General features: G+C 36.2%; 1 protein-coding gene across 5 annotated transcripts in view; it reads right to left on the reverse strand.

Moving 5' to 3' along the window:
• Positions 1–14,802, reverse strand: part of ATG2B (autophagy related 2B) — a 50,569-nt gene that overhangs the window by 10,550 nt on the left and 25,217 nt on the right. For 2 of the 5 annotated variants that reach the window (XM_064460713.1, XM_064460712.1), the window contains exons 21-35: positions 14,616–14,766; positions 13,548–13,747; positions 12,568–12,648; positions 10,730–10,836; positions 10,372–10,464; positions 9,506–9,576; positions 8,521–8,597; positions 8,115–8,285; positions 7,484–7,625; positions 6,483–6,685; positions 5,271–5,497; positions 4,457–4,562; positions 2,782–2,976; positions 1,684–1,785; positions 2–80 (exon numbers count right to left, since the gene is read on the reverse strand). In XM_064460713.1, coding sequence (XP_064316783.1) covers positions 2–80; positions 1,684–1,785; positions 2,782–2,976; positions 4,457–4,562; positions 5,271–5,497; positions 6,483–6,685; positions 7,484–7,625; positions 8,115–8,285; positions 8,521–8,597; positions 9,506–9,576; positions 10,372–10,464; positions 10,730–10,836; positions 12,568–12,648; positions 13,548–13,747; positions 14,616–14,766 — 2,005 coding nt within the window. Of the gene's footprint in view, position 1; positions 81–1,683; positions 1,786–2,781; positions 2,977–4,456; positions 4,566–5,270; positions 5,498–6,482; positions 6,686–7,483; positions 7,626–8,114; positions 8,286–8,520; positions 8,598–9,505; positions 9,577–10,371; positions 10,465–10,729; positions 10,837–12,567; positions 12,649–13,547; positions 13,748–14,615; positions 14,767–14,802 lie in introns of all 5 variants that reach the window. The other 3 variants (XM_064460710.1, XM_064460709.1, XM_064460711.1) reach the window with 2 other exon arrangements.

Raw genomic sequence — 14,802 nt, forward strand, 5'->3', positions numbered from 1 at the left:
CCTTCAGGATCTGGAGTAACTAAGAGTTCTACTTCTGTAGAGAGGCTAGTGAAAAAATCCTTCAGGAAAAACAAGGCATCCTAATGTCAAAAATAAAATATAATTAGGTTAAAAAAAGGCAAAATACCCAATTCTCTAAAAAATATTATCTACCATTCCAGCTCTTTATTTCCATACGGATATGAACCAAAACACATTTCTTCTTTTTGATCCTTTAACAAGTGCAGAAGCCACATAGAAATCTAGGATAGAAACCATAAAGATCTTCTTGGTAGTTGCCCCATACTACATATAATATGATTTCATAATCTATCGAGCTCCATCTTAAGACTCCAGGGTTGTTTTCATCATCTGCTCTCATTTTGGAGACTGGTCCAGAACCCAAGTGTTTTAACGGCTATTAACTTTTCTCTGACTTCTAATGAAAGGCTATTCAAGTACAGTTTATATTCATCTCTAATATTGCCAATGTCAGCCAGATCAGCTCTTGCCACTGCTTCATTAAAAGTCATTAATATCTCTGCTGTTAATGTCTTGTCAGTCACATGCCTCATACTGATGCCTCGTTCATCCTAATAATTAATGACATCTGGACTTTGTTTTCCTTTTTTTGTTTCCAACTGATAAGCACACAGCTTAAGTAGTAATAACAAGAATTTTTAACATGACTGCATTCAACCCTATGTTTCCAAGAAAGCTGTGGTCAATTTTGCAGAAGTTGTAAAGTTGAGTTTTGTTTATAGTATAAAAGATAAAAGACTTCGAAAAGTAACCAAGGGGGAACACATTTCCTCACTAGATGGCAGCATTTCTATGCTGTTTTTCTATATGAAATTACTACAACCTTTACAGAGTTCAATTTTTTCTAACAATAAAATGAAAACCTGGTCTCTAATGTGTGTTGAGGGGAATGAGAAGGTAGATATGGAATTCCTAATTGTGCTCTTGAAAAAAAACACACATCTCTCTGCAGATGACAAATCAAGAAAGAAATGCCTTAGAGAGTAATAACTACACTTCAAATTTGGATGCACAAACATATGTAGCTTCCACACTGGTGCAGAAAAAAAATCCCAACTGTTTCTTGAGTATATGAAAAATACTTTGCCCAAAGGCTTGTTCAAAGAAGGTAAAAACAATTTCTCCTCTTTCTGTTCTTCATGCCACTGCAGCTGACAGCAAGACCAAAGCCTTCAGAGTATACAAGCAGTCCTCAAGTGTCAAGTGCTCTTGACTAAAGTGTTGTGAACATCTCCTGGATTAATGATTAACTTTTTTCAGTTAAAAACACCAATGCCACTGATGAACAAACAAAGCAAGATAATTCAAGAATAAGTGCATGCTTTTTAAAAGCCATGATTTCAAAACATTAGAGATAATCAGAATTCTCAGGAGGAAAACTTATTATTTAGAAGACAGGCAGGTGTATAGATATTCTAATTATTTAAATTAAAAAAACAAGAAGAGGCTAGTCTCTGTAATAGCTGGAGCTGAAGGCAATTTCTGCCATGGATATAAACAGAGTGGCAGAGATCCAAAGGTATGTGTGATTATCATAAATAAAAAAAGGTATTGAACCAAGAAAACAACCCCATAAAACACATATTATGGTTACAAGTATATAGTAAAAAACACAGTATCAATACATAAATTTTTTTTTCCCCTTGCATTGGCACAACCAACCTGGTCAATATTGAGGCGAAGTGGCATTAGTGAAACACGTAAACAACATTCCTGCGGGGATCTGCCAGACTCTGGACGAACATGTAATGCTTTAACTGTTAACTGCGAAAAAGCAACAAGATCAATAAAAGTAGTAGCATTTGCAATTACTAAATCTCAGAACACTAGCTAGTGTTCTGCAAAACCTCTGTACTACTCTGATTCCACCTACCAGTTATAGAATCATAGAATAATTAAGGTTGGAAAAGACTTCTAGGATCATCAAATCCAACCATCAACCCAACACTCCCATGTCTCCTAAACCATGGCCCTAAGTGCCACATCTACACGTCTTTTAAATACCTCCAGGGACGGTGACTCCACCACCTCTCTAGGCAGCCTGTTCCAATGCCTGACCAGTCTTTCAGTTAAGAAATTTTTCCAAATATCAAATCTAAACCTCCCCTGATGCAGCTTGAAGCCGTTTCCTCTCGTTCTACCACTAGTAACTTGGGAGAAGAGACCAACACCCACCTCACTACCACCTCCTTTCAGGTAGCTGTAGAGAGCGATAAGGTCTCCCCTCAGCCTCCTCTTCTCCAGATTAAACAACCCCCATTCCCTCAAACTCTCCTCTTAAGACCTGCTCTCCAGACCCTTCACCAGTTTCACTGCCCTTCTCTGGACACAAGAATAGTGTTGAATAAACAACTCATTATGGATGTTATAAAAAAGAAAATTAAAATAATGAAACCCAAAAAACCAAATTCCTAAGTTATTTATAGAACCAGTAAGACTACAGCATATCATAGAACTACAACTCTGCAAGTACAGTGAAAAGTCTAATCATACTCATACAAGTAGTTGTTCAAAACCAAAATCTGAAAGCTACCGAAGTAGTCCTGCACATCTACTTTTTTAAATTGACAATCTCAAAAATATTTATACCTGACACACTAATATTAAAAGCCACCAAGGACTCAGCAAATAACTATCAAGTTATCTTATTTCAATGTTTGATGACTTCATGTTCCTTCTGCTAGATTAAGTGTATACGATCTCCACAATGATAGTCCAACAACTATAATTATAATGAAATAACATATTCTATAACCGTACCATGTTTGAATGTGCTTTTCTGGGCATCTCCTTACTGCAGTAGAGATAGAGAAATTTATTCATCTGTGATGTAGCTAAGCGATCCCTAATCTCCAGGTCCTGAACAATAAAAACCTGCCGTGACACTGGCTGCTCCAACAGACTGGCTTCACCTTCTGCACCACCTGGAGGGTATACCTCATGCTGGAATTTTACCTTTTAAAAAGGAAAGAAAACCAGCATAATTAGCCTCAGTGAAAAACAACCTTTAACAACAGTATATTACTTAAAAAAATTTTTAAAACAAAAACAAACAAAGAAAGCTCCAGGCCACATATAAGAACTTGAAAAGCTGTCTACTATTTCAAATTTTCAGGAATAATATTAGGATTTCTGAAAACTATTCAGATTTTTCCATGTCTAGCAGTACAAATTTTCCAATTCCTTGTTGTGTACATATTCATATTTTAGGATGCAAATGAGAGCCAAAACAAAGAGTCCGTGTAAGACAAAGAACAAGTTATGCTTTTTCCTCTCAGTCCTGACATCTTTTTTACATCATGTTGAAGCCTCTACCGGGCAATCTTGCAGTTCTTGAATCCTGCGTCTTCTACAGTTAGGAAATTAAGGTTTCTTCCCTACCAACAGACTTCTCATGTAGCTTCTTCCAGTATAAGTTTCCTTTTTCTTTAGACACTGTAGTCCATATAAGTTCTAAACCACTACCTTTCTCAAATTCTAGAGTTCCAAATTATCTCTTTTTCCTCATCTCTTGATGCAGTTCTCATTTTCAATCAAAGACCTATGGTTACCTACAAATCATTCCCTGTCTCATTAACTCCCACAGCATCCTTGCCTGCAATGTAAGGAAACAGAGCACGCATAGCAAGCAGAACAGTGACTTCTACTGGCCAGATACTGAGATGTTAAGAAATACTGTGTGTAAGTGCTCAATACTTAAGATACATGAGATAATGAATATTTTAAAAAGGAAGAGAAAAATAGATATTTATCATAAACACTGCTCAGAAACTTTATGGTTTTGACACTCTTCTCCTCAATTTCTTGTTTAAACATTACTATTAAGCCTTGTACCAAGTTAGGGGTATGAGTAGGGAAAGAGACGACTTTATGCTTCAGTACCAACACTAGCTCATTAAATACCTGCAAATTAAGAGAGATGCTATACTTCTACATATGAAGTTTACCTATATATACTTATACTTATGCCCAAAGGGTGCTAAATACATAAGGAGAAATAGAGGAATGATACTGTGATAACTGGATGTTATTTCATGTCCGGTTATCATCAACTGATAGTGTATCAACAGATCTACATCCCGGTTATTTTGTTAGAACATTTAACCTCACAATCGGTATATCAATTCACAGTAGAACTGAAGACAGAAAAACAGAACAGCAGTTGTAAAATGTGGTTACAAAAACTGTAAGACTATTATAATAAATATCCTTCATCTTTAGAAACATGTTTATCCAGCAAGTAAACAATACTGTGCTAGAAGAACAAATACATTTTTTGTTAAACAAATTCTGAATTCATCACCTTCAAAGTGATTGCTCAGATGTAGATACTACTAGAAGAAACCCTACTGAAATGTAACAGAAAGCTGTTATCAGACATAACATGTAAAGATATTCACACACAGTCATGGCTGAAGCTGTTTCTGTCATTCACCTTGCTTAACTGTATTTCCATTAGGAAGTCTGGGTTTCTTCCTCTTCCCCCACACGCTGTACTCCGTCCATGCCTTGTTGGTGTATGAGAAGGAGAACTATGGGGACTTCTGGGGAAATAAAGAAAAGTACACTTTCACAGATTCAACTTAAAGCTATCTCACTGTTAATCTAACACTAAAAGCGTATATATTTCACTGGATATAACTTTTCAGTATTTTAATGGTTACAAAATACCAGGAAATACAAAAAAAATATACTGGAAGTTGTGTTGCTGTTAACCAAATAGTTTTCTTTTATGGTTCAAGTAACACATACTTAAGCGGAATGCTAGGTGCATGCTTCCCACCAAAATCACTTTCATAAAAAGTTTCCTTAATTTTGGCTGTGATAATATTAATTACTCTTCAACTTACATGACATCCTGAAAACCAGACTTCAGCTACCACAGCGTCAGCCTCTTATGCCCCATAAGCCCCAATCTGTTTAGGAAAATTTAACTTCTAATATAACTTTTATAAGCAAACCCCCCCCCCCTTCCATCCCCCCAAAAAACACCAGAAACAAATCCACCTTGCCCAGGTTAAGACACAGGAAAAAGACATTCTGGTATGTGAAGCTAAACTGAATAAGATGATTCTAGATGATCTTTAAGGTCCCTTCCAAACCAAACCATTCTATGATTGATTCGTTGTGAGGAGGGAGCGAAGAAGCAAGTGAGGGAGACAAGACTGAATAACAAGGTTAACCTCAAATCAGAGGAAAATTAAGTATTTTTAAATGTTCTAATCTACAGAATTGCATCAAACACTTACATGAAACTTTTAGCTGGAGACGTTGGTGGTGCAGTCCCAAAATCCCTTCCACCATAAAGATGCCAAATAAGAGAGATTTCCTTTACAACATAGCGTACCAGAGGAACAGGAAAATGAAGAGGAGCTTTGCTTGTATCAGTTTTTTTTATAGGTTGGCTGAAATGATTTTCCTTTATGATAATTGCATCATCAACCATTATTTTTATTACTGGCTCTTCCTCTTTTTCCTAATTTAAAAAAAAATAAAAATATAGCACTGAGAAGGTGAAATCTGCTTTCTTTATTGATATGTCTAATTCTTTCCTGTGACAAGAAGAGAAACTATTCTGTATTGTTTTCTGAATCTTATACAACAAAGGCTTGGTTTAACTTACTTTATAAGAATCACTGCTGAAGACAAAAGCACATAAAAGTAAATTAGAAGCTGAGTAGTAGTTAAAAAAAAAGAAATCCTCATCCAAAATGTAAACAAAACAAAGAATTGGGGGAAAAGAAAAAAAACCATGGAAGAGCCCAGGCTACCATATTAGCACTTGAGGAAACAAACAAGCTCAAAGACAACTGGGCAAATACAGCTTCTAGCTAGGGATCTAGAACTACTCTGTCTATTAAGAACAGAACCAGAGATATTATGAAAAACATGAACACAAGCTGTTTTCAAAGAGTCTGAGTATAGTTTCCTGAACCTTTTAATGCAGTGGACAGACAGTGGTGTAAAGTGACACACACGCTTTTCTCTGACGATTGTCAAGGATCTTAGGCCCATAAAAGCACTGAAAGCTTAGACTATGAGAAAAATTAATGAAAGATTAGGTGTGCAAAGCTGCTATTTTGATAAATACTGTATTTTGCTTAAAACATTTCTTTTCTAACTACACCATTATTGTAAGTCAAAATGGCAATGATAAGACATGGCTAAATGTAAGAAAACTCCCAATAGTTTAACGTAATATTCAGATCAGAGAACAACTACATACTGCTAAGACATAGAAAAATCATATGTATCTGAAAATACTTGCATTTGTTCCTAACAGTAACAATGCATGAATCTTCCAATCAGAAAGATTATTCTTCTGCTACTCTGCCCACTGATAAACATATCACTAAGCAATCATAAAATGTTATGAAGTCTAATTTGTCCAGGTCTTACAGAGGTTTTTCTCTACTTCAGTTTATATATGGATTTTTTTAGCAATTTGTAAAGCTTCTTACAGCAACAGCAACTTTGGGTGCAAAAAGAATGCAGAAATCATCACTTTCTGTGGGAACATCTCCCATGGCCTCATTTATCATGTGATGAGTGAATGAAGCATAAGTGGGACTTGACTCTTGTGAGACGTTTCCACTTTCATCTGGAAACAGGAAGAGATCTGAGCAAGATGGCTCCTGAGATTGAGATCTGTCATCCAGAACTCCTGGGAGTTGAAGGAGGGTAGAAAAAAAAAAAGTGATTACAATATAACCACAACTAGTTACTAGTACAGATGAACTGAGAAAATATAGAAAAACTCTTTGTAAAAAACCCCACAGATACAAAAAAAAACCCCAAACATTTCTGTATCCAAGTTTCTCATTCTGGTAGTAAGACCACAGCATCAATAACTTTCAGTACTACAGTGACTGCTCACCTTCTACCATCAGAAAGGGGACCAGCTATCATGGAAATAGTGAAATCCTCTGTACTTTGCAGTACAAAATCCTTAGCCAATTTAAAAACTGATTTAACTCTAGCTGTGATGCAGAAGCCATAATCCTGTGATAAAAATCAACTACCCTGTCCTATCTGCCTATTGAAAGATTTCCTCATAGCTAAAAGTCCTTTCTGTGACTCAGAACTGCCTCACATCCTCCCGGACTGCCTTCATACACAGCAGAGAGGTCTGATTCCTTCACGCTGCCCTATGTCATATAAATTTACACCTATACTAACTTATGCTTCTAGAGAATATGAGGTCCTGACAAAGTCCCACAAAGTCAGATTCATTCCTTGCTGTTTTCAGTATCTCAGTAACGTGTTTTTGACCAGAATCTTAAATTATTTTTGCATTACTGTTATTAAAAGAAAGAAGCTGTTTAATAGTTTGAGGACTTCAGACGTCAAAAGGTAGGCTCCCACTTGTTGCAGCATCTCTGCATACACAAAACTTTCAATCCCACTTTCCTTCCAGAAAGGCTGTACTTTATGTGAATTTATGCCTCCAGAGGATTCTTACCGTTAGACTCTGGCTTCATGGCGGAAGCAGTCTGTTGCGTCTCAATTTCCTCCATTGCGTCACTCATCAAGTCCCGTAAAATCTGTTGCTCTGATTCAGGAAGGACTGGTCCATGGGAAGATGGTTGGCTAAAGGTCTCTACCTGTAGGAGAGGAACTATACATAGTTATATCTTAGACAACTGCAATATTGTGCTGAATAAGATTTTCCTAGAATGGTTGGATACACAGCTCTTAAACTGTAAGAAGTAACACCTTAACTTTATAAATAATCAGGTGAGCTGAAACACCAAGCTGGATGATTCATAAAGTAGGTTAGAACATTATGGTTCAGGGTATTTAGGGTATTTAGATCAGAGTACTTCGGCAGGTCATACATGTCCTGGAATTTCCTTGTTTAGATAAGAATGAAGTACAACAGGTAAACAGCACAAAATATTTTAAAATTGTAAGTAGTGACCAAAGCAGAAAAAAAGGCACTATTTTATTCTCAAATATATCTTAAGTTAGATGCAATCTGTTAATTTCTTTGGAGGAAATCTCATATTGTTTGGAAGTAGAATGGGGATATCAAAATTAAAACATATTACCAGGAAACAAAGTTAAGCTGGTATTAGTTTGCCATTTTATACCTTCATTTTTGGCTTGCTAACTCCACGTTTAATCTCTGTCTTAGCGGGTGGATGTAAATCACCGTAACTTGCAATATACTGTATAAGATTCATTAGTGCAGCACATGAATCGGAGCAGGTACGAATATGGATTACATCACTGGAACAGTGCAGCTCAAAACGTGGTTTTGTCTAGATAGCAACAATAAAAAGAATACACTTCACATCAGCCTAAGGTTCCCTAAAAACAGCATCTATACACCGTTGTTCTTATATTAATTTACTTAACTAGTCAAAAAGGACTTAAAAAAAATAGTACAGGTAAAGTGAAAAACCTTCCTTGATTTTAAGTATAATAAAGTAATTTTCAAATCACAATCTGTCATGGAGATTTTACATTTTATTTTACTTGTGATAAAATACTTACTCTTTCCCCATCAGAATCAGATTTTACTGCCGTAATTGTTAGTTCCAGCAATCCCATATCCATAACACGAACGTAATCTGAAAGACAATGAGTAATTAAAAGAAAAAAAGACTTAACAACAAACATCATCCTTACTATGTAGTTTTGGTTATTAAATTATTAGAAACAGCATGAGCATAAAAAGGGATTTTTTGTCAAAACCTTTTATATCTCTGCATTTCCTCCTTTTATGGAGATTACTCTCAAGAGTACAAGTTTCAGCTACTAAATGATGAACTCAAATCTTTTCAATCCAATATATCACTCCCACTGCCACCATCTGTGTGCAGTGTAGTCTTTTAAGATCTTTATCCTCATCCTACCTCTGTGACTTAGAGAAGTAGAGGCATACAGCAGCTGGGTGACTAAGCATCCTAGCAGTTTTTAGTTGAAGTGAGAGAGAGGACATTTTCGCACTAACCTTTCGTACTAACCTTTCAGCACCATGAGTAACTTACTTCCCCTCTCTCTCGTTTAAAGAAAACAGGCATATCTTTACTCTGTCCTTCACTAGAGATCTCTTACCTAAGCTAAATACACACATCTGTGGGGACAGGGTTTCATTATTTTTCCAATTCATTTGTTAAATATTGATTCAAGTTTCTCAGTCCTTAAAGAACGTTACTGTATGAATGAGAGCAAACCAGCTGGTATGATTCTTTTCAGAACCTAGAACTCCGTGCCATATAATGCCTTTCAAGTTCAACTATTTAGAATATACATCTCATAAAATGAGATCTCTTTTCTATGAAGATTTCTTTCTGTGCCAACTCCAGATTTTTAAAAATATGCTTTTTTCAAATACCCGTTTTGAAACTGGAACTTCAACTTGCTGCTCCTTATCTCCTCAGGCCTCTTCTTCAGTAACCTTTATTATGCTGAATATGCCTGTAATTTTGTTTCCTTAGGCTCTGCAATTCATTAGTCACATCTAAGACATCCTTACCTCTATGGAGGTTCACTGTAACAGTGTTGCACTTGTCAGACAGATGCAAAGCAGCTTCATCTAAAATTATCCTGAAAGGTTAAAAAAAAGATTAACTAAATATGCTAGAGAAATGCTGTGCATTTCACCAGACAAAAGAAAAGAAATTAGTATGGAAAAAATATTTCAAAACACAAAGGTATCTAGCATATCTTAAATCTGAACTCTTCACTTTAACTTTTCATGATTTCCAAATCCATTGGTAATTAACCACTGCAAGATAATTAGCGATGGCGAAAATATATCTTATTTGCATTTCAATTTATATATCTGATCCTTTCTAGAATGAGAAGTAATGCTTTTGGCATAGAGAATTAACACTTCTTTATTAAAAAGAAGAAAAGGCCAAAAAGGAAGTAACAGACACATTTGTTTCTAAGGTCATTTATAAGGTTTTAGCGTTAGAAACAAGCAACTTGGCAGATGTTTCACATCAGAACAGGCATAACTCAATATTCAGCTAAAGTTGCAAGAAAAATTATTAAGAAGTTATAGAGGTGTTCAGTAATCACTAAATACTTCTTTAGTTAATTTACTGTTTCCAAATAACAAATCTTTAAGAAATCTTAAGGTGTTACTAATTAACAAAATAGACACAATTTCATTTCAGGGCATCTTTCAACCATACTAAAAATTGCAGAATGCAGTTTTTAAAGAAAGCAATAATTAAAAAAAAATATTTAACCTAATAAAACAGAAGGATTATTAGTGACCAAAATATATTTCGGAAGATGCAAACCAGGGTGATAACTTAAACACCACAAAAAGCAGACAGGCATTACAAGTTTTACAGGAGCTTCCATGTTTCACAATCACTTAAATTATACCTGAGAGTAGAAGAGGATTTATCCACTGCAACACTACTGGAAATGCTGAAAGTTTCAACAGTAAGTAGAGATCTGACTGGCAAAAACAAGGGCCTAACAACAAATAGGAAAACAAAAAGATTAATACTCCGTACCTATTTAGAAGTGCAATCAAAGCCTTATGGGTTACCTAACTAGATCTTCCCAGGCATAGGCAAATGCTTATTCTACTTTAAATCGCTTACAGTTTAAGGGAGTTCTATTAAGTACTTTTTCCAAACAAGCCTAAATAAATATTCTTTACAAACTCAAACATTCCTAAAGAACAAATATATAGCTGCAGTGCCACCAAGTGACATAATACTTGCATTTTATTTACCTGTAATCAAGAGCACAACTCCACAGATGTACATGAAAAGTTGTAATTGTAGCTGGAGGATTATATCCCAGAACAGGCTCATCAGAAATATTCAAAAAATATAAAATCTAAAAAACACAAACATATCATTATAATACTTCAATATCTGTTAAATTAACAAACAACTATGCATTAGAAAAGAAAAAATCTGTAACAGATATGACAAAAAAGTGTTTGTTTGGTAGAAGGAAAAGGGAGTAAACAATCTCAGATATTTAAAGGTGCTTACCCAGCATCTGAATATAAAAAGCATGGAATGTAAACACGGAAAAAAAATACAACATCCAAACTGCAGCCTCAAGAGTATGGAAGAGACCAATCCACAGATGCCTAAGTGGTTACTTGTACAATGCCTCACAATCCATTTTTAAAGCATTTCCCAAACACATTCTCATTCATCTCTCTTTGAAGCTCCTATTATAGTGTTACTATTTTCTTTGTTTTCTTTATCTGAAAAGCCATCTTTTCTTGTAATAGTATACATTGTTAGAGTTATCTTCAAGTTATCTTTCATTTTCTTTGGTGGGGTTGGGGGGGTGGTTTGGGGGGTGAGAAATATGCTCAGGATCAGAAGCATGTGCACATGCATTGCATATACCGCTTTTTCATGTATTGCTGAGTAAAATAAACTCCTATCCTCCTCTAAGATCTGTCATAGTTCTCTCTCAAATCCACTACACTATAAAAGTTCTTAAATTATTCCAAGCCTGGGGCATACCAGCACTGCTAGCCTTTAAATCATTTCCTCTACCTATCTCTTTGGCCAATTTTTTATTTCCCCACCTCCTCCAAAAAAGATTCCCAAGTGCATTACAGGCAACGATAACTAAGCAAAAACTCACAGAGCAAATAAGTAACTCTGTGTAAAGCAGGCTACTTGAACACATAGGAAAACCACGCTGAGAAAAAAGTAATGACACAGCAGAGCCCAAAGCACCAAGCACAGCTCCATGAAGTTATACAATAAAAATGCATATAAAATATGAATACCACACATACTGGAGGGTAAGGAGGATACACTGCTTGAATGCCAGGGTTTACTATCTGTAATCCAGTACAGTGTACGTACACTCAACTATACCGCTACTGTGTTAATAGGATGTCCTAGCTCATGCATGCTTACACAGAGCTTCCAGATCAAGGGTGTCTAGCCCTGTCTGGTCTGCCATAATACCTCTGCATCCACACATATCAGTACAACCCTTCTAATTGAGAAGTTTGCATTGTAAGAGTTTATGTAAACAGCTGCTTACTACTTCCCCAAAGTCTTATTCTCCATTACTGCTATTCAAACTATGTAAAACAGGAAACAGACAAGGGAGAAACCAGGACTTGAGGAATGAAGTGAGCAGAAGGAAAAAAAAAAATACAGAAATGCTTTCAGTGCTGCAAGCAGCATGTTTTTTGAGGGTGGTTTTTTACATCAAGGATTATCTAAGCGCTTGGATAGCATTGGACTAGTGAGTTTTTCAATCTGAACTTAAAAACCCAAACAAACAATAAAGAAAAAGACCCCAAAAGACCCCAGAACCTCCCTGACATGTTGTGGGCAGAGATTTAGGATGAGAGGAACTGTAGCAAATGAATACACAAGGAAGAATTTAAGAGCAAGACTGCAGTCTGTCAATGGTCTCAAAGAGAGACAAGAAAGAAAGAATAACATTTTCAAGAGCAGAGTAAGATAATAAGACACAGCCTAAAACAAAAACTTTCCATCGAGGTTTAGTTTGATACTTAAAGCAGTTAAGGCAACCAGACTGAAATTGAAGATGTAATTGAGAAAACTGTAGCAATCTGACCTGTTCATGCCAGCTTAAACCTGAAGGCAGTACTCTGTGCTGAAGGGTGGCTCCTCTTAGTCCAACAGCAACTAGAAATTCCTGCACAAGTTGCACAAATTAGTTTACATGAAATACCTGTAACTATTTGACATCTAGATTATGAAACACAGTCACCCTTCTGCTCCCAGAATCATCAAGTGTCTAGAAATGAAGAAAGGACTGGGACAGGATTAAGCATTCAAAAAAATCTTGTTTTCTAATACAGAAATCCTGGCTAATGCAGCCTAATATATTTTGTAACAGGATAGTTTAGAAATTACAATTTGGTGGTGGTGGTAGGAAAGAAGGCTACCTGTTCATTCATTCTGGGGTTCACCAGGAATTACCAGGAGTACCAAGCTAATGTAGTTCATTCTTGTGCTGTTCAAATCTGAGTCAATTGAGCCCCTATGACATTGTGCTGGTTTGCAGATGCCTTTTATCTAGATAACTCTGCCAACTCTGTCACTACTATGCCAGCTAAGAGGTCATCTTTTAGCGGTGCTAATGAATGCTACTGTCAAAGCCAAATATACCACTCATTGACCAGTGCCATTCCCAACAGGTAAGCAAAGCCTGCCTATTAGACGACACTACTAGTAAACTGAGCAGAAAGCTTTTAACTCTTTAGATTTGTTCTTGCCTGGTTTGGCACCAGATTAAAACTCAACTACAGAGAAACAAAAAAACCCACCATCAACTGGCCAAGAAATGCACTCAGTAAAGAAATACAGTGTGATCAGCAAAGCAAAGCAGTGGAAGAACTAATAAATTATGCCGATACTTAAACTTAACAATCCACCCAGAAAATTCTAACAGAAAATTATAGTTTGAGGATGAATGGCTCAGAATTTTATGGTTTCTTCATCTATAACCCTTGTAACCCCACATCCAGATGCTTCCACTCAAACTGAGATAACCCAAATAATTTATAAAAGCACAAATTTGAAAACACAAACCTTTGTATTGCTTTCTATTTTATCTGATTGGATTTTGACTGCAACAGTCAGCATACTTGGACAATCCACTCCTACACCATCTGAACTAGTCCTACTAAGACCATCTTCTTCAGAAAAACAAATAGTAGGTTCTAACCAATGGGGACGTATTGTGCTGGGCAGTCGTACTTCAGAGGAAGGAACGACCCCATCTACCATACCTGCAAAGAAATTTTAGAATAAGTTTATCTGTAACAGCTTTGAAGCACAAGGCAAGAGTTAAGGAAAATCCTTTCTATGCTCAATGCCTGTAAAATTATTTTAATTACCAAAGTTAGTCATGCACACTGACAACCAAAAATTGTGAATGGGAGGTTACAGGTGATCCAATACTTAAAACCGTGGTTCTAGCTGAAATCTGCAGTGTGACTATAAGGTTTGGTTTTTTATTTGCCCAACGAAATGGCAAAGCTGAAATAAAGGACAGAAACCTCCTGTGGGTTACATGGATAACTCTCCTTTTCATTTTATGAGATGGTGCCAGGTTAACCTCTAAACACACAATAATTAAGCCTTGCACTGAAAATCCATTAACTTGACTACCACTGATTCAGAGACATTTGAGGTGAAAACCTCAGAAGGTTTAAAGCATGGGGGTTACCAGCCATAAAATCTACATAGACAACTTAAAATTCTTCACCTGCTGGCTGCAATTAGCTACCCAGGGAAGATACAGCAGCCACTGGTAACCTGTTATTAAATTAACCAAATTAATTAATTAACCAATAACACACAGGAAGTGTGTACTTTGATAACAACAAACAGACTGTACAGCTAATTTGTCAGAGGACCACAATATCTTTAGAGACCAGCAGTTGCCAAGGGAAGTTTGAGCTAAACTGTAACTAAGTACACAGAATTACCATTAAGTTGTATTACTGTAGCCTTTAGGAGCATTAGTGATGAGCTAAACCTATTGTGCCAAATAACAAAGGGGGGGCGGGGGGTAAAGACAGCATTTCTCCTAAAAAACTTCAAGCTTATCTCATTTCAAATTTAGTCCCAAAGCCACCTCAATCCCACCCCTACCTTGATGATATAAATTGAGGCTGCCAGAATGGAGACAAACATAGTGTCTGTCCTCAAAGCCTTCATATTTAGTCACGCTGAAAAGTGAACCATTGTTGAACTCAAACCAGAATTCACCATATTTTCCTTCCAGTGTATTTCCATCATCCTGCTGAAGGGAGAATAGAAATTATAAAATGACTGTTTG

The sequence above is a fragment of the Phalacrocorax carbo genome, chromosome 9 (genome assembly GCF_963921805.1).
Source record: "Phalacrocorax carbo chromosome 9, bPhaCar2.1, whole genome shotgun sequence".
NCBI lineage: Eukaryota > Metazoa > Chordata > Aves > Suliformes > Phalacrocoracidae > Phalacrocorax > Phalacrocorax carbo.